The sequence below is a fragment of the Panthera uncia genome, chromosome C2, assembly GCF_023721935.1.
Source record: "Panthera uncia isolate 11264 chromosome C2, Puncia_PCG_1.0, whole genome shotgun sequence".
NCBI classification, from domain to species: Eukaryota; Metazoa; Chordata; class Mammalia; order Carnivora; family Felidae; genus Panthera; species Panthera uncia.
The window spans coordinates 150,121,556-150,146,808 of NC_064810.1; the positions used below are offsets into that span (position 1 = coordinate 150,121,556).

Here is a 25,253-nt window from a genome sequence, read left to right on the forward strand (position 1 = left end):
GAGGTAGAAAAAGGCAGAGACAGAGCGAGCAGTAGTTCTGATGCCTGTCTAGACTATGAAAACCCTTTTAAAACTCTGTGATGTAACTTGGTCGCGTACAAACTCACCTTGCTACCTGTCTCCTGCAACAAGCACGAATTCCACAATCTGCAGGTTACACACGGTGCCGAGGTCATAAAGGCAACTGCACGTGGAGCCACCATACTGACTTAGGGCGTGGATAGGGCCTTCCACCACTTTTCTAGAAAGTGAACTGATTTCCCACACGATGACATCCCACAAGCAAAAAGACGACACTAGGGCCAAGAGCCTCACCTTTTTACCTGATGCCTGAAAAATCTTAATCAAGGTGCCCGATCTTCGATCAGCTCTAAAAATATACACCTAAGGAATGAAAAAAAAAACAAATTGGGTTAGGATGGAAGCGATGACCAAAGGGACTTATCAGCACCCTCCTGAGAGTCCTACTTAAATGGCCAACCAGGCACAAGGCATCAGAAGCTTCAGTCGGCTGATAATGAGGAAGTCAGCGGGCCGTGCATTTTACCAGCTCTGCGAAAAGAGTGTCCTTCAATCCTGGGCAGAATTCACGTCCTCTGCTCCTGGACCACATCGTTTACGGAAGCCGTGCCCAGTAAGTCCCGAGGACCTTGCAAATTACTGGTCAACAATTCACCTCTTAGATAAAGTGATTTTCTTCCTTGAAATATTTCTTTCCTTCCTAGGAGTTAGAGCTGTCACAGGTACAGCATTGAAAGACAGAGGGGTGGAAGGGAGAATTTTAGACAAAGCAGTCTTCCAAAGTGATTCCATAGAACACCAGAGCCGGGAGATCTGCTCGGGGAAATAGGAATTAAACATTAGGGGCGCCCGGGTGGCTCGGTTGGGTTTGAGCCCCACATCGGGCTCTGTGCTGACAGCTCAGAGCCTGGAGCCTGCTTCGGATTCTGTGTCTCCCTCTCTCTGCCCCTCCTCACCCATGGTCTGTCTGTTTCTCAAAAATAAATAGACATTAAAAAATTTTTTTTATAAAAAAGGAATTAAACATTAAATCAATGCCTCTGCTGTAGGACTTTGAGAGCCTTTAGTGTGCACATTAATACCATGGGTCTCTACCACAAAGAGGATCACTGATACGCAACTTCCCAAGTGACAGGACTATGGAAGTTCTTTCTCAAGTCGCATCTTACGGGAACAGCGTCCCTTGAGAACTAGGGTCAGGGACACTCCTGTGGCGTAAGCAGCCACCGCCTTAGTGAGAATGTGCTTGTGCCCTTGACCCCAGAAATGATTAACCACCAAAATCCTGCAGACCAGAGGTCTGTTCTAGTGTCCCTGGGAATGGGACAGTCAGCAACTTTATCAACTACGCCCAATTTCCCCAGCAACTCTCACACGATCCGACTCAAAGCATTTTCAGGTTCTTTTTTTGTTAACAGAATACAAGATTCTCTCTGTCTGGCTCTATCAGTTACAAATACGGTTCTCGTCCTAAGACTTGACTATCTTAAGGCTATCACAAGCCTGGAAGGAAAACAATGCGATTAGATAAAAGTCCTTGTAACTGGGAAGAAAAGGATGCACTGAGGCATCTGCATGGCCGCGAACCAGGAGGTAAGCATTTTTGCCAACATTACAGACATGCCTGGTCACACACACGCAGCTTCTTTCCTGAAGGACATTAGCAGCGTGGGGACAGGTCTTGGTGCTTCTTCACTCTACCATGTAGAAGAATCATGTGATCTTAAAGGATCTGCTTCCTTCTTGTACGACTCGCCCTGCTCAGTGCCCTAACATTTTATCTGGTTTCATTTTCGAAGATCCTTTCTCCCCAGCATCAGTGTTCGTAGGGAGGAAGGGACACTTCCAGAAATGAGGGCTGAGGCTCCTAACTCCTGCCCAGGAGCATGCAGGGAAATGACCTTCATTCATCAGTGAAGCCCAGTCAGCTGACCACACTGACCTGCTGGCTCAAGGCTCCAATTAACAGTGGTTCTGGCCCATCTGGGCCTCTCTAGAACCCAGACCCCACTTCTCTGAGCCCCCGGACATATGGCCAGACTCTATTCTAGGTCCACCCCATGGGCTCAGGTCCGAAGATCATTCCTTTGTTCAGACTTTTCTATCGGAGAACCCAACGTAGTTTGTTAAAAACGCAGGTTCCAGACTCATATAGACCTACTGGACGTAGATTTCCCATACCCTGGAGCTAAAGAATCAGCAAGCATGGTTGTTCGTATTCTCAGCCCCGCTGAGGCCATGATTCCCAAAGCGACTCAGACAGCCCTAGATCCAGTCTAGGTCTTTCCTATACTCCGGGCAAATCCTTTAGGAAAAGTGACCCACATATTCCCGGTCCAGCCTTTGGGCTGAACCGGTCTTGGCTCTAGAACACTAGGGAAACAGGCCGCTCGGTGGCTGTCGGTTGAGTGTTGACTTCAGTTCAGGTCACTATCTCGTGGTTCGTGGGTTCGAGCCCCGCGTCTGGCTCTGTGCTGACAGCTCAGAGCCTGCAGCCTGCTTCGGATTCTGTGTCTCCCTCTCTCTCTGCCCCTCCCCCGTTCACTTGCGCTCCTTCTCTCTCTCTCAAAAATAAACGTTAAAAACAAAACAAAACAAAAAAACCACTGGGGAAATAAATACGCGACCCTAGGCCCCAAGATAAGTAAAGTCCCAAAGATACCCAGGACTAGACTTGGCTCTATTAAGTCAAAGCCAAGATTGGAAAGAGCTTGGCAGAGTGGACAGTTTGAAGCTGGAGGGTGCTGGACGCCATTCGCTTGGAGGATGCCATGGTGCCAACGGTCGGTCTCGATAATCTCACACACACGCAGTCAGCTGCAGAACGCAGCCGAGATGAGAAGGGGCCGGGAAGGGCGAGGTCTGGGAGCAGCGGTCACTCTCTGATTCAGCTTTCAAGGCACACTCGCAAAAGCGGTTGGAAGGAGGCCGACAGGAGACTCACGAGGTCACCCTTCACCTGCCAGCCATCCAGCAGGGCATTCGGACCGAGTAAGTGACAAACCTCTGCGACAGGGGCAGCACGCTTCCCCCTCAGGTCTGGCCCCACGCTCTCGCGCAGACTTTTCTCCTCACCTTCCCGACGCCTTCGTCCTGGGGGGCACCTCCCACCACGTCGGTGGTGGACGGGCGAGAGAAGGAGCCGGCAGTCACTGCGTAGCCTGCAAAGGGCGGACATTAACCAAGGAGAGGATGAGAGAGGGCAGGGGAGAAAAAGAGCCACCAGAGAATAAAGGGTCTCAAGCATCCCTTAAATCTGGACAGTTACAACCCAGCTATTTTTGGAACATAAGCCACCAGGGAACAAACAGCTGTCAGTCTTCTGACATTGAAATGGCTCATCTCACAAAAAGTCATGTTCCCCAAGACATCAGGGGCAGGAAAGAGTGTTTTCTGAGGGCCCTCTTTAAAGCAGGTACCGTGCTAAATACTTTATACCTGCTTTTCTCTTTCTTTTAAAAATGTTTGTATGTATTTTTGAGAGAGAGAGAGCAAGCACAAGCCAGGAAGGGGCAGAGAGAGAGGGAGAAAGAAATCCCAAGTAGGCTCCACACTGTCAGTGCAGAGCCCAACGTGGGGCTCGAGCTCATGAACTGTGAGATCATGATCTTAGCTGAAACCAAGAGTCGGATGCTTAACCAACAGAGCCACCCAGCCGCCCCTGTTTTTTTCTTTTTGAGATAGAAGTTTCATACAGTGAAGCACATACACTTGAAGTAGAGAACTCATTGAAAGTGGCCCCATGTACACAGCCATGTGACCACCACCCGGAGTGAACAGAAGCATAGAACTCTAACCAGAAGGTTCCCTCCTACCCTCTCAAGTCAATGCCCTCCCTCAGGCAGACACCATTTGGATTCCTATCACTATATATTAGGTTTACGTGTTCTAGAAGCTCACTTAGCATCACACCTGTGACATTCATCCATACTGAGTGTAAGAGTCGTTTCTTTTTATTGTCGAGCAATGGTCCACCGTATGAATAGGTCATAACACCTTTATTCTCCCGCTGCTGAGCACCTGAGCTGTTTCCAGTTGTTCCCGCTTTACTCCAAATAAAGCTGCTGTGAACATTCCTATGCATGTCTTTGGACGCCAGCATCTTTTAATGACACAGTTCTATGAGGAAGGTATGATCATTTCTTCCCTTTTACAGAGGTAGGAACTGAGACTAAATGGGTTCAGTAACATGCCCAAGATAACATGGCAAGATTCAAATCCAATCTGTGCATCTCGAAAGCCCTTGCCGGTAACCACTATGCCACCCTCCCTTCTAAGAGAAGGCAGAAAGAAGCTGACAGTGGGTCGGTGGGTGGATGGATGAGGGAAGAGTTTGGACGCAAAAGGAGCCTAGAAACAAAGGCAAAATTTGTCTGAGCTTAGTCTAAATGTCTCCTGCTTCACAAGCAGGCTGAAAATTCTCTAGCTAGCATATATTCCCAAACCTTGTCCTCACATTTATACCCTAATGCTGTGATCACAGGCTGTTTGGATTTTGTGATGATACCCTATTGTGATCAATCCTTATTGACCATGTGGCCTGACCACATTACCTAAGAGTATTATGCGTGATCGCAAAGCCTCGGGTGACCCTTGAAAGCCTTTCAGCAACAAGGGTCTCTGGTACACAGGGAGAAGCCATGGGCCCTCAAGTTCAAAGGACCTATCCCAGACCCTAAAGCCAAACCCAAACCAAGCTCTCTGCCGCCTTCTCTCCACTCTCCAATCTACCAAACATACGCTGGAACTCCCTGCTGTGTACCAAGCACTCTATCAAGTCCTGGAAACGTCAGACCAACTCCCTACCTCCAAGATGCTCCCAGCCGAGTGAAGGATCCATACCAGTGGTCAGTGCTGTCTCCACAGCCCAGGAGGCAGCTCTGCATTGGGACTCTGGGCTCTGAAACCACAGGTTTAAGCCCCTCACTCCGCTCTTTACAAGCCACGTGATCTTAGCAAGTTGCGTACTTTTCTGTACCTCGGTTTCTTTGCCTACAAAATGTGGGTAATAATAGTTGCCTCGTATGGTTGTCTCAGGAATTCAAAGAAATAGTATCCAGGAATACCTGGATGGCTCAGTCAGTTAAGCATCCAGCTCCTGAGTTCATCTCAGGTCATGATCTCTTGGTTCATGAGACTGAGCTCCGTGTCGGGCTCTGTGCTGACAGCACAGAGTCTGCTTGGGATTCTCTCTCTCTCTATGCCCCTCCCCTGCTTGCACTCTCTCTAAATAAATATTTTTTTAAAAAAAAAAGAGAAAATAATATCCAGAATGATAGCATTCAGGACGTGAACTAAGGAAAAGAGCCACATAAAATCTTCGCGCCCACAAAGACAGCCTATCTCTTGGTTGTATCTATCTTCTTTCTAGAAGGTTAAAAGAGCTGAGAACAGAAGAGAAATCTTCTGAGCCTGTGGTTCACCTTCAGCATTACCCTGCCATCCATCATGCTAATTATTGCTTCTTATCATCTCTATTTGCAACTGCTGTTGAGACCGGGAAGCGGAGGCTGTGCCCAAAGAAATGCCGTGGAAAACCAGGATTCTATTGCACTCATGTTGTATCTGAACTTGAGGAATGGCTCAGACAAGAAAATAAAATGTCTGCCTCCAGCTCTGCAACATGATCACAGTTTTAATCCAGAGCCCTCCTTTGTTCTCTCCCTGCTGGGTGTGAGGCTCCACGTGAGGTGCCCGGAGGGAAAGTGGACCAAATTGGAACAATACCCGTAAAAGCCAATAAACCCTTCTTTCCCCCCATAAAAGCAATAGTGTGTGAGCTTGGCGAGAATCGCTCCCGTTTCCCCTTCTCACCTGTCCACGTCCCTGAGCTACTCACCCAGGTACGTGTACCGCCTGTTCACGATCGCTTCGTCGTTCAGCTTGAAATAGGTGTTGTCCGTAAGGTTCAGCACCTTGACCGTCCCGGCCCAATAAAATGACCCTGGGGCACCCATCACCACCAGCTCCTGCCGAAGAGAGACCCAGAGGTGAACGCGGAAGGAAGCGGAAGAGGGAGTGCAGGTGAGAGCAGGGAGAACCACAGCCACATCAAAGAACTCCATGAAAGACGCCTCACACCCCGGACTTTCTTCCGCTGAGTAATAAAAATGACTTCAGCGAGTCCCCTGGCATGACGGGATCCACCAAACACCCAGGGTCGGCAGGGATACAGACGGGGAGAACGCAGCGAGGTGACCACAGAGTGACCCACGTACCAGGTCCCTAGCCCACCCACGGGTGAGCTCACGCACATCCCCTCACCTTTATGCCTGGATCAAATGAGGAAATGGCATCAGTGCACATCCTTGTAAATCACAGAATTCCAGGAAACAGAGCTCATGAAAAGACAGCACCCCCTCAGCATCTTGGCCCCCGACCCCACCTCCCCCACGCAGAGCGAGGAGAAAACAAGTGACCAGAAGCATCTCTGTGCACACCGGGGAGATCCCCACATCCTCGCTCAGGACGCTCTTCCCAGGAAGGGCTCTGAAGCTCGCATTTGTGGCTGCTGTGACCCACTGCGAACTCACGACAGAAGTACGAGGCCAGAGAGGTTAAGGGAAGGACAGGGACTCGAGACAGCAGGAGACAGCACTGCTATTAAAAACAGACCCAGGGGGGAGTGCCTGGGTGGCTCAGTCGGTTAAGCGCCGACTTCAGCTCAGGTCACGATCTCGCGGTCCGTGAGTTCGAGCCCCGCGTCGGGCTCTGGGCTGATGGCCCAGAGCCTGGAGCCTGCTTCCGATTCTGTGTCTCCCTCTCTCTCTGCCCCTCCCCCATTCATGCTCTGTTTCTCTCTGTCTCAAAAATAAATAAAAAAACGTTAAAAAAAAAAAATTAAAAAAAAAAAAACAAAAACAGACCCAGGGGGCACCTCGGCGGTTAAGCGTCTGACTCTTGGTTTCAGCTCAGGTCGCGATCTCATGGTTTGTGAGTTCAAGCCCTGCATCGGGCTCTGTGCTGACAGTGTGCAGCCTGCTTGGGATTCTCTCTCTCTCTCTTTGTCCCTCCCCTGCTCATGCTCTATCTCTCATTCTCTCTCAAAATAAACTTAAAAAAAAAAAAAAAAAAAAAAACAGACCCAGAAACACAGAGACACAGCGTTTGGAGTGGGGGCAAATGGCCCTGCGCCCTCAACGGGGCCGAGAGCAGGTCTGTGCTACAAAACCACCCAATGAGCAACGCTGATGAGCATTCCAAGTGCTCCCAAGTGATGTACCTACCTAAGGGGGTCAGCGTGGACAACAGCATGGTTTTACCCACAAGAACAGGCATCATCACTGTGCTAAAGAAAGTTGGACATGACCTAAATGTCAAACAGCGGGGATTCTAAATCATGGCACATCCAATTCAACAGAATCCTGCAGCAATAAAAATACTGTAGATCTGATAGCACTGAGACAGAATCACAAAGTGCTAAGTTAATAAGGACAGGCCACACGATATACAGTCAATGATCATGTTTTACAAAGGAAAAAAGATGCATACGGGAGCAAGACAGACAAAACAAAGATGAGCAGCATACGTCCCAAACGTTTATGGTTTTTTCCACTGGGTGATAAGGATTACAGGAATCCCTCCCTTCTTCTGGCATTTTTTTTTTTAAGTTTATTTATTTATTTTGAGAGAGAGAGAGAGAGAGAGAGAGCACGCAAGTAGGGAAGGGGCAGAGAGAGAGAGAGGATCTGAAGCCAGCCCCACCCCTGTCCGTACAGAGCCCAACGTGGGGCTAAAACTCAATGAACTATGAGATCATCACCTGAGTTAAAGCCAGACGCTTAACCAAGTGAGCCCCCCAGGCGCCCCATCTCTCTCTTTACGTCTCTCTCTCATGCCTAAAATTTATTTTGTTTTTCAAAATTCCAGAACAATGACTGCACACTGACAAGGAAGTCCCCTCCCAAAACGCCCACTGTGTTCCAAATGGAGCACACAGTGTGGCCGCTGTAGGCAGGGTGGTGCCAACTACAGCGTTGTGTCCACTGGATGACCCTGGCTGAGGCCTGCCTTCCTTCCTTCCTTCCTTCCCCCCTCCCTCCCTTCCTTCCTCTCTCCCTTCCTTCCTCCCTTCCTCCCTTCCTCCCTTCCCCAACGGGGAACGCCGTCTCTTGATTACATTTTCCAAAGTAGCTACACTGCACTAAGAATCAATAAAAGTTATTTTCCTAACAAAATCATGAGTTTTTCCTCCAACAATATGAAGCACCTGCGATTACATATGGAAGCTTCTACTAGAGACACAGACCAACAAAGTCCCTTTGTATGGCCTTCCCTGGGGAAGGTGACACGGAAACGTACAAAATACTTTAGACAAAAAAATTCCATCTGAAAGGGTTCGAAGACAACTTTAACGGAAACCCCTCAGCTGCACAAAAACACCAAAGGACAGGGCCACACAGACACTGGAGACCAGACACTCCAATGTCATCAAGGCCTCTTGCTCCCAAAACACAGCCACCCCTCCTTTGGCCCTTAGGGTCCCCCACATGCTGTCCTATTTCAGAAACGTCCTTCCAGGTTGAACTCTCCTCTGCAGAGCTGGCCTCAACACTGTGGGCGCCTGGGTGGCTTAGTCGGCTGAGTGTCTGCCTTTGGCTCAGGTCATGATCTCTCAGTCTGAGGGGTCGAGCCCCACGTCCGCTTTGTGCTGACAGCTCAGAGCCTGGAGCCTGCTTCCGATTCTGTGCCTCCCTCTCTCTCTGCCCCTCCCCTGCTCATGCTCTCTCTCTCAAAAAGAAACATTAAAAAATAAAAAAAAAAAAAAGCATATCACTTTCCACACTCAGAACGCATCACTGAAAACACACAGGTGGTGGTGCTTTGATTAAGTCCCACCCCCTGTACTCATCTGTTCTGTGCAGGGACTGTGCTAGTTCTAGAAGGAGTGTTAGACAAATGATCGGTTCGTCAGAGGAGAGAGCCTTTTTCCTCGGGCTTGAACTCGGAAAGGAAATTGGAATCGGTGTCCCAACACACAGGCCACGGAAGAACATAAGGACCAATATCCCTGGTGCCAATCGCACACACCATGTAACAGCTTTCTCTGCCTGCAGCCCCTCCTAAGCCAAAGCCTTGAGCATCACCAGAGACCCCCGGGAGGCTCTTTAGGACACCAGCTGGTAGACACGTTGCTTTCTGATGATTTAAAATCAATCCAGCATCGGGGCCCCTGGGTGGCTCAGTTAAACATCCGACTCTTGATTTTGGAATCAGGGGCCCAGGTCACGATCTCACAGTTCGTAGGATCGAGCTCCACGTCGGGCTCTGCGCTGACAGCACAGAGCCTGCTTGGGATTCTCTCTTCCCCTCTCTCTCTCAAAATAAATATTTAAAAATATATATTTAAAAAATAAAATAAAATAAATCCAGCTTAAAGACTCAGAACTATATGTCAAATATATCCCTGCACCCACCCTTCTCACAAACGTTACAAAGAGTCTAAGAAGGCAATCCCTCTCCTCAAAATCCTTTATTTTTTGTTAATGTTTTATTTATTGTTGAGAGAGAGAGAGAGAGAGAGAGAGAGAGAGAAGGCACGAGCAGGGGAGGGGAAGAGAGAGAGGGATACACAAAGCAGGCTCCAGGCTCTGAGCTGTCAGCACAGAGCCCGACACGGGGCTCGAACCCATGAGCCATGAGATCATAACCTGAGCCAAAGTCAGACGCTTAACCGACTGAACCACCCAGGCACCCCATCTCCTCAAAAACCTTTAAAACCAACAGCTCTTATCTATCTTGCCTCTCCTCTTTCTGTTCATGCCTCCTTCTCCCTTGGTTCAAACTAGATAACCTGAAGCTGAGCCTGAGACCCACGGGGAGAGGCAGGATACTGTCCTCCTGAAACTCCCCGGATTCGGTTTTCCCGGTCACCAGGGATGGGCTGCGCCCTTGTGGCACTGTTCACGAGCGCCAGGAAAATGGCCTCAACGCTTAGCCCCCCACCACCCAGAAACAGCCCATGCAAATGGCGCACAGAAATGCAAGTTTCTCTGCAAGGCAAAGGCCACCCCGCCTGACTCACATGTAGAATCCCTTCCGTAAACAGTGCGGGCCTTTTCCCTAGGTACACGTTAGCAGAACCTCCAGAGGTACAGAGGCGTGGGGTGTGCCTCAGGAGCCACGGGCTTTTCTCTGTGAGCTGTAAGTTGGCCTGAGCGGAGATGGGGGCAGGGCAGATGGGCACTCAGGCTCTGCAACAGAAGTCTGTGTCCCAGACTTCACCCAGATGTCTCCAGGCTCCCCCCGCGGTAGTGCTCCTACGCGGGTGGGCCGGTCTAAGTCTCCTCTAGCTACTCACAAGGATCTGTCTCTGTCCTCCAGAGCTACAACAATAAAGGTCCCAGGAAGCTCTCCCTTATCCTCAGTAACAGGCTAAAACTCACATGGTATCCATAACGCAGACAGCTTTGGTAACCCCTGGGTCACAGACCTTCAGGCCAAGCAGGCGCCTTGGGCCAGCGTCCTTGGGGGCAACGTGGCCACATCCGGAAGGCCACAGAAGCAGTTGCCAGCCCTGTGCAGGAACAGCCGAGCCCACAGCAAAAGCAAGCCCAAGTGACGAGGTCAGCGGGAGGGCAGGCGAGGGGAGAAGTCCTGCCTGACCCTTTCAACCACATTTCCTGCACGGCCTCCGACAGCTGAAGTTCCAGAAACGAGAGAGGCCGTGAGTTCAAAGACCTCCTGTTTAGGGAGGCAAAGCCCAGGGCAGCCAGGAGACGGTGGCCGGGTCAGAGGGCTGAGCCTCCCACTCCCTGGCCCCACAACCCCACATCGCATGCCCTCCAGCCCCACTGCTGTTTGCCCAGCTGGCACATGCTGAGACTCCGTGGCTCCCAGGGCCTCGAGTTCCAATAGGTGCTCCCGTTCCTCTGGTCACCAGCAGCTGGCACAGGCACCTGGGTTCCCATCCGGCCCTGCCCTTCCCGCTCCTCCTACCAAGACCTCCTTCTGCCTGGCCCCGATGCCCTGCCTTCCCTGACCTTCTGGCTGGTGAGACCATAAGGACACCCCCTCCCTGGGAACTCCTTCTCTCCCTTAGTTCTCCACCAACGGCTCTGATGAGCCCTCATTTCTCATTTCTGTAATGAGTCTACTTTTTCTCCCCCGCTGGCTAAAGGTGGCCTCCTTCCCCCCACCCCATCCCCAGTTCCAGGCTGAGCGTACCCAGCCCCCTTGCAGAGGTACTAGCAATGGCCAGATCCGAGTTTCCAACTCGGGTGGGATTGTGGTCTCTGCATCCAAAAACACCTCTGAGTGTCCCACCCATCACCTCACACCTATCCGTTTACCTCCTCCGGTGATTCATCTCTAGACAGCCTTCTTCCCACCGGGGCACCACTGTTCTCCAGAACCCTGGCTCAACACATACTTCGTCTATACCACAGTCCCCTGGCCATCCAGCCCACTGATACGGCCTTGATATTCTCCAATTGCTCGGCTCGCTTCTTATTCCCGCCCTGTTGTTTTGTGGCTGGACCCCATCACAGACCACCCCCCCCCCCCCCGCCTCCCCCCAGGCCCTCCCACTTTTAAAGTCCTGGCCACACCAGCCCACCCAGCCTTTCTCTCTCAGCACTGCCATCCATGGTGTCCGTGACCTGCTTGTGGGCTGACAGTGGTTCCCTGTTGCCTACTGAGCTGAGTCATACTTTACTAGACCTTCCTGGAGGAGCGACAGCCCCAGAAGTCACCCCATCTAAATGTGCAACAGAGATGGAAGAAGCGTATGAGCCTGGCATATGGCAGGATAGGATTTCAAGTCAGTGGGGTGAGAAAACCTGGTCAGCAGACCAATATGACAACGAGAACTACACGTTTAGGAAAACAACGGAGTTTGTTTCCAGCATATAATGTCTGCGAAAACAAATCCGAGAGATAAATCTTTTTTTTCCTTAAATTTTTTTAGTGTTTGTTTATTTTTGAGAGAGACAGAGACAGAATGCAAGCAGGTTAGGGGCCAAGAGAGAGGGAGACACAGAACCCAAAGCAGGCTCCAGGCTCCGAGCTGTCAGCACAGAGCCCGACGCGGGGCTCGAACTCACGAACCGCGAGATCATGACCCGAGCCGAAGTCGGACGCTCCACCGACTGAACCACCCAGGTGCCCCCCGACAGGGCTCGATTTTGAAAGATTCCTCGGGCTGCTGTGCAGAAAACACAGGGTGGGAGTTGAGAACAGATGCAGGCTGAGGTGATGGAAATATTGTCAAGCAAGAGAGGCCATGGTTACACAACACTGTGAATGCAGTAAATACCGCTGGATTGTTTGCTTCAATATGGTCAATACAGGGTCGCCCGGGCGGCTCAATCAGTTAAACACTGACTCTTGATTTTGGCTCAGGTCATGATTTCACCGTTTATTTAGTGGGACTGAGCCCACGTTGGGCTGTGCACGGACAGCACAGAGCCTGCTTGGGATTCTCTCTCTCCCCCTCTCTCTGCCCCTCCTCCCACTCAGGCTCTCTCTCTCTCTCAAAATAAACTTTTAAAAAATGGTCAAAATGGTCAATTTCATGTTATGTATATTTTACTACAAAAAAAAAAAAAAAAAAGCAGATGCAGGGAGACTAGCTCAAACCAGAGCATCTCAGGGGCGCCTGGGGGGCTCAGTCGGTTGAGCGTCCGACTTCGGCTCAGGTCATGATCTCACAGTTCGTGAGTTCGAGCCCCGCATCAGGCTCTGTGCTGACGGCTCAGAGCCTGGAGCCTGCTTCGGATTCTGTGTCTCCCTCTCTCTCTGCCCCTCCCCTGCTCACACTCTGTCTGTCTCTCTCTCTCTCAAAAATAAACAAACATCAGGGGTGCCTGGGTGGCTCAGTCAGTTGAGCATCCAACTTTGGCTCAGATCATGCATAATCTCATGGTTTGTGAGTTCGAGCTCCGCATCAGGCTCTGTGCTGACAGCTCAGAGCCTGGAGCCTGCTTTGGTTTCTTTGTCTCCTTCTCTCTCTGTTCCTCCCCTGCTCACGCTCTGTCTCTCTCAAAAATAAATAAAGATTTTAAAAATTTTTTTTAATAAATAAGCATCAAACCAGCGCATCTCCAGGTGACGACCGTGGCTTTTCCAGAGGGTGATGATGGTGGGGAATTGAAACGGTCATATTTGGGATATGTTTTGGAGGTTCAAATAACAGGAGTGCAGATGAATTCTAAAGGAAAAGTACTCTTTCGTTTGGGCCTGGACAACCACCTGGATGACTGGGCCACTTACAGGACCTGACACGGAACTTCGCACACGGCACATAATCAAAATGATGCCTGAGAAACGAGGGGCGGATGCGAAGGGGACACTCAAAGTAGGTAAGACTCACTTACGAACAGTCCCTCAAGATGTACCGGCAGCCAAAGATCATGGTGCCACTACACAGGCACATGAGTATTCAAGTGCACGGTCCTTTGCAATTTGGGAAAGGGGCTGGCTGAGTTACATACAAAATCCTACGATCTCTCCACCCAGGACACAGGAATGATAGGAGGTGACGCTTAATACATCCTCCTCACTGCCAGCAACGAGACACACGCTTGACTGAGCATCATCCCACCTGCACTCCCGTGAATCAAGTCCTTCCGTGGGTCTCCGAGTCCAGAGGACTCCTTAGAGAAACCGTCCAAATAGCTGTGTCCTCCATATGAGCCCGCCCACCCTCCCCCGGTGCTTTCTGGCCAGCAGGTGCCCCCGCCGGTTTCCATAAGCTTCCCTGGATGCGACCGGAGGCATCGTCTCAGGAAGCTCCCAAGACCACCGTCAGCCAGGAAGTAAACACCACCAGCAGGAGGGCAGAGATGCCCAGCGGCCGACACCCACCTCGGTGAAGAAGCCTGCTATCCCAGCCTGGCAGGAGCCGTGTTCCTCTCCGTACTTCTTCTTATACTCTAGAGGGGAGGAAGGAAAGAAGCAAACCACAGCCTCGTCAGTCAGTACCGGTCGTGTGTGGAGCGGCTGAGCGTGCTGGCCACTTCCCCGTGCACCGCTGTGGGCCGGGCCCAGGGACGCCTTCCAGGCTGGGGTGTGGAAGGAAAGTCTCGGGAATCCACCAGACCTCAAAACTCCAGGCTCTGGTGCCATCGGGCCGTGAGGCTCCCAAGCGCCCCAGCGGACTTCCCGCACGCATGTAGGGGCGAGAGGAGCGGCAGCCGTGGTAATTAAGTGGGAGGCGGGTGACGATTATTTCATTTACTCCAGACAGGATGGAGAGCCCCGGGAGGAAAGGGAGCTGAACACATGACCCAGAAATGGAATGATGTGGCCATCCCTGTGTGGAGTCCACTGGAAGACAACCCCTCCTTAGAGCTGGAGGCAATATGATTCCTGCCATCCAGCCAGAAACCAGCCATCGGAGCCTGGGGCTGCAGGAAGAGGGGACCCCACCAGACCTGCCCCGCACTCGGTTACACGATCACTGATGGGGTATGGTGACGCTATACATTGACCCCTGTATCTTCCATAAAAGGGGAAGCTCTCTCCAGGTGAAAATAAACACAGGCAGTTAAGTTCTTTTTCCTCCACCGTTCCCTCACCGTTCCCAACACTCTGACCCGACAAAGGGGGCATCCTGTTGCTGATGTTCTATTCTTCAGTTGGAAGGAAGATGTTTTCGCACGTTCTAGGCACTGTTAGCTGCGTCCACGCACGCCATTGCCTTGGTCTCTTATCCCTGGGAGCCCATACTGTCATCGGTTAAATAGGCAAAACTCCTGAGGCTCAGAGAGGTTAGGTGAATTGTTCAAGGTCACACAGCTAGTAAATGGCAAAGCCAAGATTCACATTTGTTCACCTCTGTGGCCTATCAAAGGCTCTGTGGAGTGAGTGATTACTCAAAACCCATACAGTGACCAGCCGGCTGAAATAATTACATGGGTAAAGACACGGAGAGAGAGAGACATTCTGCTCAGGTGACTCTGATTAATTACACATGAAACCAACACTGTCGGATACAGGTTCATGGCTGCCTGCCCCTGGGCACCTGCAGGCCTGGGCTACCCAACAGAATAACCCAGTGATCCTCATGTCACCCGGGGGCTCTTGGCACATCTCTGCTACCATTAAAGGCAATATACTTAATTTTGAAACAAAATAAATAATCCAGAGGAACAATGAAGCTATGATTGCCACAAAAAGCCACTTCCTGCAGCTCGAGTGTGCACTAGAGGAGAAGGGGGAAAAGGACCCTGGGGAAATATACAGAGTAATTCAGTTTCTAACAACACTCACCGCAGAGCCTGGTAACATTTTCCAGTAAGTGGCCATTAACCGACGGCTAAATTACAACGGAATGTCAATTGAGTTACTCCTCTTCCTTGAGAGGGCTAAATCAGTTCCTCCAGCCTTTTTCTGTTATTACAAGGAGAACTCACAGGCCTGTCAGCAAGCAACCCAGGGACAATGGACCCCGCCTGTTCTCTGCAAAAATCTGGCACCAGGGCTGGAAGTGGGGCTTATGCAAAGTCATAAAGACATCATGCATCAAACTGTCTGATGGCAAGAAATAATAAAAATTAATACTAAATCCTACATCAAATAGCATAATGGCAAGAAGGATCAAAATGTCCCAACCCGAACAAACAGTTATATTACATCTGGAAGGTCCGGCAAAAAGCGTATCCTCCCCCACTGCCTCCGGGGGTTAAACAGCCAAATGTAACTCTCATGCAAATGAACCGAAGAAAATTCAGACCCCACCAGCTGAACGAAGGGACAGAGCAGGACACATCGGTTCAGCCTCATCAATGTATGACATGAGTAAGGACTGCGCAGGAATCTTTGACATTTCAAAGAAAATAGTCTCAAGGTCTCCTTTGTAACAGGGACTCCAAAAATAGCAGATATGAAAATGTGTCTTTCTCCATCTCATCCCCAAACTGTGCTGGTCAGCTCTACGCCAGGAGCAGGACGCAGGGCTCCTGAGGGAGCCACGGCCACTCCGGGAGCTAGCAGTGCTCCCACCCCCGGCCCCAAGAAGAAGTCCTGAGCCAGCATCGAGGTACCGTTAGAGGCCAGCCCCGGGCTCCCCAAGCTGGGACGGCCTCATCAGAGGTCTGAGGGCCAGGGACACACAGAAAACAGGCACGATCCCACCGGCTTTGACTTTCTGAGACCCAAGGGTCTATACCTGCCTTCTTGGGATGCTCTAGAACAAGGGATCAAACCACGTGGGGCTCCTGACTAGTACCCAGAGCGCTGAGCTCCCAGAAACTTCTGTAACTCCGAGTCACCCCTTCAACTTGGAACAGGATCCAGTCCTAACGCCTCCACCCCCACCCCATCCCACCACACATACTCTGCGGGGAGGAGAGGCAGTCACGGCAGTTCAAGTCTAGGAAGGCTCAGCTGGTGTGACCGGATCAGACACGTGCCTATTCTGAGCTGTCCACGGCCTTCCGGAACTCCTGCTCAGAACAGCTTCTCTGCCCAGGTGAGCCTGGAGGTGTCTGTAAATCATACCCCCTCCCCGTCACAGCATGTGTTTGTTTATCACGGCTGATTCGACACCAAGATGAATTGGTTCATCTCACTGTCCCCAACACCAGCCTTGTGCCAGTTCGGAGGAAGTGCCAGCGCCGCTATGCTAAGGGAGCACGCAGGCAAGTGGCTCTGTGCACAGCCCCAAGGCCCAGGCGGAGACAGAAGAGGAGCACGCACATTCCTCCAGCCGCGAAGCACCGGAACTCTCCAACCTACATGCTTTGGACCTTTGTCCCCACTGCTCTGCCAGCCCTCACCTCTGCCTTCCAATAGGTCAGGCTCCCTGACCACCAGCCCCAGCCTCGTTTCACAAGGAGTCGTGTTCTGGGTACCAGGAATCCTGAGCCCCCCGCCCGGGGCCACCACTAACCCCAAAGGCCTAAGGGTGGTGGTGGTGGTGGCTGGGATTGGAGCAGGGCAGGGACCCACAGGATCGATGTTTCTGGGCTTTGTAAACCTAGATTGGCTAATTCCACCTCGGGCAATTCCGTTCCCTTTGGGGCCTCAGGAGGAAAGGGACAGAATGCTCAGATCCAGTTCCTGAGACGGGAGGAAAGCCTGTATACCCCAGAGCTTTGAAAAGGGAGGTAGGCATGGAGACAAGAGGCTGCCCCATCCCAGCGTCCCCAAGAAACCCCCCGCCCAGGTCACAATCCCTTCCTCCACTGAGAAGTCCAGGCAGTGCAGGCTGGAAGGATGGGGTGGGACCTCCAGACGCCTGTGTCCCCAGAAGAACTTCTCCTGCACAAACACAGGCTGTGGGCCCCACATTGGCGACTCCTGGCCATGTCCACACAATCTCCACCTGCCCCAAGGATGTGGCCGGGCAGAGAGCTACAACAAGCCCGTACCCTCCCCTGCTGCCGTGGAACAAAACATTTATCCACCCTGAAGCAGCAAAGGGGAATCAGGCTTGGCATGAAAGCAGCCCACGGATGCAACAACAAACCTAACACCGTTTAATCCAGCGGGACTGAATCCGAGAAGCCAAAGATGTGGCTGAACAAGGGGACCTGGAAATCACACGGCGGAGGTGGGAACAGGTTGCCGTGGGTGGGTTTGAATTTCTTGGCCTGGGGCACATGCTGATCCATTAAGCTGTGTGGCTCCTCCGTTCTAAAAATGGTAGTATTTTCCTTGGGTGAGCTGCTGCCTTTACTAAGCCCTGTCTAAACAGAAGGCAATTCAGAGAGGAAAAAAATAGTGGTTTCCAAGTGTCCACAACCCACGACTCAATACATGGACCTTACACTAATGAATTTTAATTCAATCAAGAATTTGATTGGGTGGGGCCACCTCCTGCACCTCTTCCCCAATTGCTGGTGGGATAAAACCAACCCATGGAAAGATCAAGATTTACATGCAGCGTAACATATTATTCCCTCTGATCTCTCTTCCTATTTCAGAAAGGTTCGGCTCTCAAAGATAGTCTTTGCAATGCGTCAATTTTAAAATTATTTTTCCCGTAGCTCCTGAACTTAGCCATGAAACAGAGACAAAAAACAGCCTTCTAGTCTTAAGTCGTTTCTGAATTTTTGCTCAATTTCTGAGTGAATACCGAGTAACTAATCATTAAACTACAATTTAGAGGACAATGAATTCGGGAAGACAAATCTCTGCTAGTAAGAAGGGCAGCTCAACATGTAAAACTGAAAAGACAAAACTATCCTCAGTTGCAAGGGACCACAGTCTAAGTGGAAAAAAAAAAAAAAAAAGTAAATAACCTAAATAGCTAGGTTAGAGAAGAAAGGAAACCATTTTATCAAAATAATTAACAATTAGGGGCGCCTGGGTGGCTCAGTCGGTCAAGCGTCCGACTTCAGCTCAGGTCGTGATCTTGCGGTTTGTGAGTTCAAGCCCCGCATCGGACTCTGCACTGACAGCTCAGAGCCTGGAGCCTGCTTCACATTCTGTGTCTCCCTCTCTCTCTGCCCCTCCCCCACTCGTATCTGTCTCTCTCTCTCTCTCTCTCTCTCTCTCAAAAATAAATAAACATTAAAAAATTTGTGTTTAAATATTTAATAATTAAGCAATGGTGGGCATTATAAGGCAAACTACCGAAAGCCAGAAACTTACAATGGAGAGAAGCTTTAAGAGGGGAAGAGATCTTTAGAGCATGTCTATAATTCGAATCCTATCCGTTTATTTTACAGATGGAGTCACTATTGCTCCGAGAGAGCAAGGAGTGTATTGCAAGGCACACAGCAAATTAGGCTGAGTCAGGATGAAAGGGCAGGGCTCCTGAATGCCCACACCATCATGCTTCACAGAGCACATCTGCAGTGATAAAATTCTTATCCTTTGAAAAAAAAAAAGTTTTCCATCGATGGATGAATGGATACACAAACTGTGGCATTCATTCAGTGGAATATGAAGTCTTAGGGAAGGAAACTCTAATGCGTGCTACAATACGGATGCCCCTGAGGACATCGTGTTAAGTGAAATAAGCCAGTCGCAAAAGGACAAATACTGTATGATTGCACTTCCATGAGGCGTCTGAAGTGGTGAAACTCATGGAGGCAGAAAGGAGAATGGCAGTTGTCAGGGCCTGCAGGGGCGGCGGTGGGGGGCGAGGGGGTGCGGTGGAGCGAATGGAGCGTTGTCTCGTGGGGACAGAGTTTCGGTCTGGGACGCTGACGAAGTTCTCAAGATGGACAGTGGTGTCTGCACGACAACGAATGTATGCGATACCCCAACGGCACACTTAGAAACGGTTACGATGGTAAATGTCACGTTTTGTATTCTTTGCAAAAATTCTGAAAGGGTTTTAATGTTTTGTAGCCTTGAGATAGTTCCTTCCACACCCAGAATCCACCAGCAATCTTGCCAACTTCAGAAGCAGAAGCAAGCAACTGTACAGGCGCAAAATCATAGACCTGCATTCAACGTACTGTGTGTCACAGACGACATGTTTGTGTCACCCTAGAATTCTTATCTTGAAACCCTAATCCCCGATGCAACGGTATCAGGTGATGGGGCCTCGGCAGGTGACCAGCATTAGGTGAGGCCATGAGGGTAGAGCCCCCATAAATGGGCGTGGTGCCCTCTTGTGAGTCCCGAAAGACCTAAGGGAGTTTGTCTCTCTCTGCTATGCCAAATCGGCCAGGGCCTTGATCTTGGGCTTCCCAGCCTCCAGAACAGTGAGATACAGGTGCCTGTTGTTTGCAGCTGCTGAGTCCGTGGTACTTTCCTTACGGCAGCCCGAAATGACCAACGCAACGCACGCTGCATTAGCTTCCGTCCCTCCAAAAAAAAGTGACCGCGAACATGGGACAGTCACATCTCAGTGAGAGTCCCAGCTCCGAACAGAATAGAATTCACACGATGACCGAAGCTAACAGACTCAGGGAATGACTACCCCTGCTGCATGGACAAACCACTGTTCAGACGTGATACCAAATGCTTACAGTAAGGAAAGATCTAGGACGCAGAGCAGATGGGCCTCCCAGTACATGTTATCAGGCTCAGGGGCCCCATCTGCCCCCTGCACCTGCTGGAACTTGTCTATAGTTTGCGTCTACAGTTACAACTGCAACGTAGCTTGAGAAGTCTCTAGCGTGGTGTCCTAAAAATTCAGGATAAAATTATGACATAACAGGAGATTTTGCTGAGTGATGGGCCACAGCACCCCAGTAGTCACAAAGAAAACCAACACCCCAACAGAACAGGTGGTGCAAAGAAACCTTCTCTAAACTTAAAAGCCAACAATCATTTCTCTGCTTAATGAGCCTGTGACCTTCACCATCCTCCCCAAGCCTGTTTTCTCATCTGTATAATGGGGATAAGAATACTCACCCCCAAAATGATGTCACTACTCAGGAGGATCATAAGTGTTAATTACCTAACACAATACCTGGCAGCCGGTAGGTAACTCTGAAACTGTTAGTTTCTGTGAGAGGAATAAAACCCAGGATACCCATCATACAGATTTGCAATTTTAGGAGAGGAGATTCCTAACATTTGGACTTCCAGAAGGAAATGTTAGACGATGCGGTCTGAGCAGTCAAGGATTCCACACGATGCATGGAAACATGTTTGGAATACAGAATATATTTGTGCCCATGGTAACATTCTTGGCACAAAACGGAAATCTTGATGGGGTTCCCTGAGCCCCAAGAGCCACTGCCACAGAGCTGGTCTCTTCGTCTGGCCCTGGCGTTTCCCTCTGGCCACCCTCCCTCTCCCTCTCTCCTCCTCAGGGTCCCTCTCCGCCTTGACTGGCTATAACACAGAACTACATCTGTTTTTAAATTTGCTGTATTTACTTAAATGAGATAATGTTTATGAAAGCTCTTTAGAAACCATAAAATCCTATGTAAATGTAGAGTTCTTTATTTAATAAAAATGTATGGGGCTTGTTCTTGAATTTTTAAATGGATCAACTTAGCCTTTTAGGGATCTCTCCAAAACAAAGCAAAAACACAACCAAACAAGACAAAACCTCAAATCCTTTTCATTTGCAAATGGACCTTGATTGATTTTTATCCCCTGTAGAGCCACAGCATTCAACATTAGGGGGGGGGGGGGGATGATAAAAACTTCACATCTGAATGGGTGATCTATTTCCTCCTCTAGAAATAAGCACCGTCCTGAGAGACACAAATCAGCTGGGAATAAAAGGCCAGTCACACCCAGATAAGAAAGAAGGAAAGTGGCACAGAAATCTTGGGAATCAATGGGACAATTTTAAAGCACAGTAAAATTTGATAAATTCAGACCCTAACAATTCCCAACATGACAAGGTTTAAACATGGCATGAATTAAATTTGAGAGCATCTACAAAAAGAAAGAAAAGAAAGGGGGGGGGGAGGGAGGGGAGAGGAGATCTCACCAAGCAAATAAATCGTGCCAACAGGATGTTTAAAGATATTTAAGAACTTATCATCTTTTCATAGAGCCTTCAAATCATTTTTGTAATATCCAACTTTCTACAGCCTTCATTATCTATTCATTAAAGCAGGATCGGCTAGAAACCTTCTCGGAAGGTTTAAGGATACTGTAACAGCACTTAATTAGAAAAATCATACTTACTGAGGGTTCACCCTGAGCTACGAACTATGTTAGGCACCTGATATATCTCAAATACCTCTTTAGGAGGGATTAATCTCCCCATTTTTACAGATGAGGGCCCCGAGGCTCAAAGTCACCCAAAGTAGGAGCTGGGGGTGCAACCACAGGGACAAGTGATCCTGAAACCGGGTATAATATCCAATGTTGCTCTGCCTGCTCCTGTTCATCAGTGTTTTACCTGGACCACTTTTTGTTAATTTAGCAGAGCTGCTCCCTGGTTTTTCCATATTCGTGAGGCTTTTTCTGTCGCGGTAAAAAGAGGACTTGTTTAGACCCCACTGCTGCCGAGCTCTGGCTTCTTGCCTCGGTGGGCTCAAGGGCAAACGATGAAAGACATCTCTGTGCCTCACAGTCTCCATGCACTGACCTAACTTCTGGGAGCCCCCAAGTAGGACTTGGTTGACAGTCCCAGGCTTCACAGAGCTTTCTCTTCAGTTGACAACTAGCTTCCCCCCTCACCATCCCACCGAACCTCTCGTTTTCCCACACATTCTGATAAAACCAAACAACATATGGTAGCAATGATGCTGTTCTTGTATCAAACATAAACTAAACGGCTGACTTAACGGCATGCTCCACTGGTTTACTTTGTGTCCTAAGTTCATCTTTGTTTCCCATTCCCTTTCCATTTCCTGGTTCCAAACAGGATATTCTGATAGCATTTCCCACCCACCCAGAAACAGGAAGCACCTGAAAAGTCATGAGAAAAATGTCTTTGTGCCAAAGACCGATTTTTTAAGAATTCAAAAGTTTTGAGACAGTTTGGACAGGGGCCCACATACTTCGAGGCTTTCCTCTATTAAACCAAACTTGCAACATTCTGAAGAGAGCACAGGTGACCCTCAGCGAGACCCATAATAAGGCCGCAACGAGAGAACAACGTGTGGTCTTTCTCAGCACTTCTGAAATTTCTCATGAGCCCCTAACAATAACCTTCCGAAGTAATGCCAGGGAGGCATCACGGCATGCATTCCCACGGAGGGCCCAGCCACAGGCGTGAGGCCACAGAGGCACAGAAGAGCAGGCCCCAGCCCAGCTTCCTACGCCCTTCAGCGGTCCTCCCGCTATCCCACAAAATGCACACCCAGAAGCAGCCGGGCCCCCTCCTCCCCTCCCAGCACCCACCGCCACGACCGACACCGGATTCCCACCGTTCCTTTCTTCCGTGAGCCCCAGTCGGGTGCAGACTCTAAGGGGGTATCCATTCCTCCAGGAGTTGCAAACTGAAATAAGCTGTCTTAAGGCCACTTAGACCCGGGATGCGGCTTGGGCCCTTGGGGAGAGGTGCCCTCTATACACGCTGGCATGAGATTCTCTTCCCCGCACGGCTCTCCCACTTGTGAAACATCATGTTTCCACTGTTTTCCCCTGTGGATGGGGAACTTGACAGCTGGGACTGGGTCACTTGGGTTTGATTTATCAGGCACTTAAGACTGTGTGGATTTTATTCCTAGCAGACAAATCAGGAACCCCACAGTGATTGACAAACACTTGCCTAGTGTGCATATAGTACATTAGCACGGAATACAGACCACAAGCACATGTATGCTTAGTGTGCACGCTTGCGTGGACACGCACACAGGGCACTGGTCTAAGAACTTACAAGTTTTAACTCACTTCGTCCTCTTCACAGACCCCTGAGGTAGCTTAGGCACAGCTCAGCACATTAACAATGTGGCAGAGCTAGGACTCGAACCCTGGCAGTCTGGGTCCAGAGTCTGTGCTCTTAGCCACCAGGCTACTTGGCCTCTCCATTGCATGACACATGAATGACGGAAGGGAACGAAAAACTTGGCCCGGAGCAAGCCACACCGCATCTCTAGACCTCAATAAAGATAGGCTGGCCGAGATGATATCCAAAAGGTCCTGTCAAACTGTGAAATATTTTAGTTGTACCGTACTTAGCTGTAACGTGATCCCCCACTTGGAACAGAGAGCCTGAGTCACCGAGTTTTTCCACATTAAGAGAAAATTTGGTTGCTTTAAGACCAAAAGTAGTCCACAGAACTGGGAGGTGGACATCCCCAAAGTCAACAGAGCCCAGGCCAGGGTTCTCTGTGGCCGGCATCCCCCATTCTGCCAAGCCAGTCTTCTAGAGAAATCTGAGCACTTACCACTCTTGCCTCCACAGGACCAAGCACCACAGAAACATTCTCTTCAGTGTCCCATTGTTCTAGGGGCTGCTCTTATACCCCAACACTCCTGGGGGAGTGTTGAGTTAGGACACGGAAGTGTGTGTGTGCCCATGAGAAAGGAGGATTAGGCAGGGGGACGGGGTGAAGAGGGACCGCCATTTTGCTTATTTTTTGGCTGGCTCCATTTGGCCACCATTAAGCCGAGGAATAGTGGAAGAGTAATCCTGGAAGCCTGAGCTGATCCCACATCCACTGTCGTGTGAGGAATCTGGGATCACGAGATGAGCCCCATGTCAGCTTAAACTGTGTAATAACCACAAAACCTGTGACAGATAACAGGCATTCGTTTCTCACTCCCACTCCTACAGATCAGCTGGGGTTTGGCCATCTAGTTGGGCTCTGGCTGTAGGTTCAGTTCAAGTCTGTTCCACACGTAGCTCGTCTGGGACCAGTGAGCCACAGGGGCCACGTCCTATGGTGAGGATCCCAAGCACCCAGGGGGGTGGGGTGGGGTGGGGTGGGGGACACACACAACACCTCCGAAGGCCCAGAGCTCACACACACTTGTGAATGAGGGCCACTTGTGGAACAGTCACCTGGCCTCGCTGTGGCCCTCCTTGGCTCACGTGGGTTTCCATCTTCCTGCCAAGCATCACACCAGAGCCACCAGCAACGGGGAAGGCAGGCAGGGCCTGCTCTTGAGAGCACCGACACCCAAAACGTTCACGTCTGGGTAGTTCAGTCGCCCTCTCTTGTTCTGTGAGGGTTGTTGACTGGCTCTTATTAAAGTCTCATTTAAGTTGGAAATTTCAAAACACACACAGAAATCACCACTAACCAAGAGGGCACAAAATGACTTGCTGAGGTCAGACAGATGAGAAATCCAAATCCCAGCTCTAACATTTATACTGTAGGAGGGACCTCCGGCAACTTATTTCAATGGAGTCGCAGCTTCCTCATCTGTCACAGGAGAAGGTCAACCTCCAAGCCCACCTTTGGGGGCCCCACCCGCTTCCCCTCGGCCCTCACCATTTCCGTGACGCAGCCCGGCCTCCAGCACCTACATCTCTCCGCCAGGGACCTTGCCCTGCCCCCACACACGGCAGGACAGAATGGTGGAAAGACTCCAGCCCCCACACTCTTCAGGTGGGTAATTCCAAGGTGTGCTCCATGCCGGCCCCCGAGCTCCCGAGACTTGCCCACGACGGTAGCCTGTTAGGCAGCATCCCTTATGGGCTGCGATTCCTTCCCTTTCTCGTGTCCCACGCCCCCACTGGCGTCTTCTAGAACAACCTCCAGAAAACTACCCCTCTTCAAACCCAAGCAAAGAATAGCTACGTTCTAAGGGATTGTAACGATTAAGTGAGAGAATGTGTGAGGTCCCCAAACCAACACCGGCCTAGTGCTGATCCCACATCTGAGGACAACAGACGTGCCGGAAGCGTGAGCCACGGTGGCTAGTGGTGCACGTAACATTGGGCTCCCGCGACCGCGTCAGAGGTCTGTCCTTTTGCGTTCTGATTCTTATAGGGGTACACAGAGGAATCGCTGGGGACCGCAACG

At 50.3% G+C, this 25,253-nt stretch overlaps 1 protein-coding gene across 1 annotated transcript in view; it reads right to left on the reverse strand.

The window, feature by feature from the left end:
- The window catches only part of ITGA9 (integrin subunit alpha 9), a 327,365-nt gene that overhangs the window by 288,459 nt on the left and 13,653 nt on the right, over positions 1–25,253 (reverse strand). Inside the window, exons 4-7 of the mRNA XM_049629010.1 lie at positions 13,828–13,895; positions 5,861–5,990; positions 3,097–3,182; positions 316–384 (exon numbers count right to left, since the gene is read on the reverse strand). Of these exons, the coding sequence (XP_049484967.1) occupies positions 316–384; positions 3,097–3,182; positions 5,861–5,990; positions 13,828–13,895 (353 nt within the window). The remainder of the gene's footprint in view (positions 1–315; positions 385–3,096; positions 3,183–5,860; positions 5,991–13,827; positions 13,896–25,253) is intronic.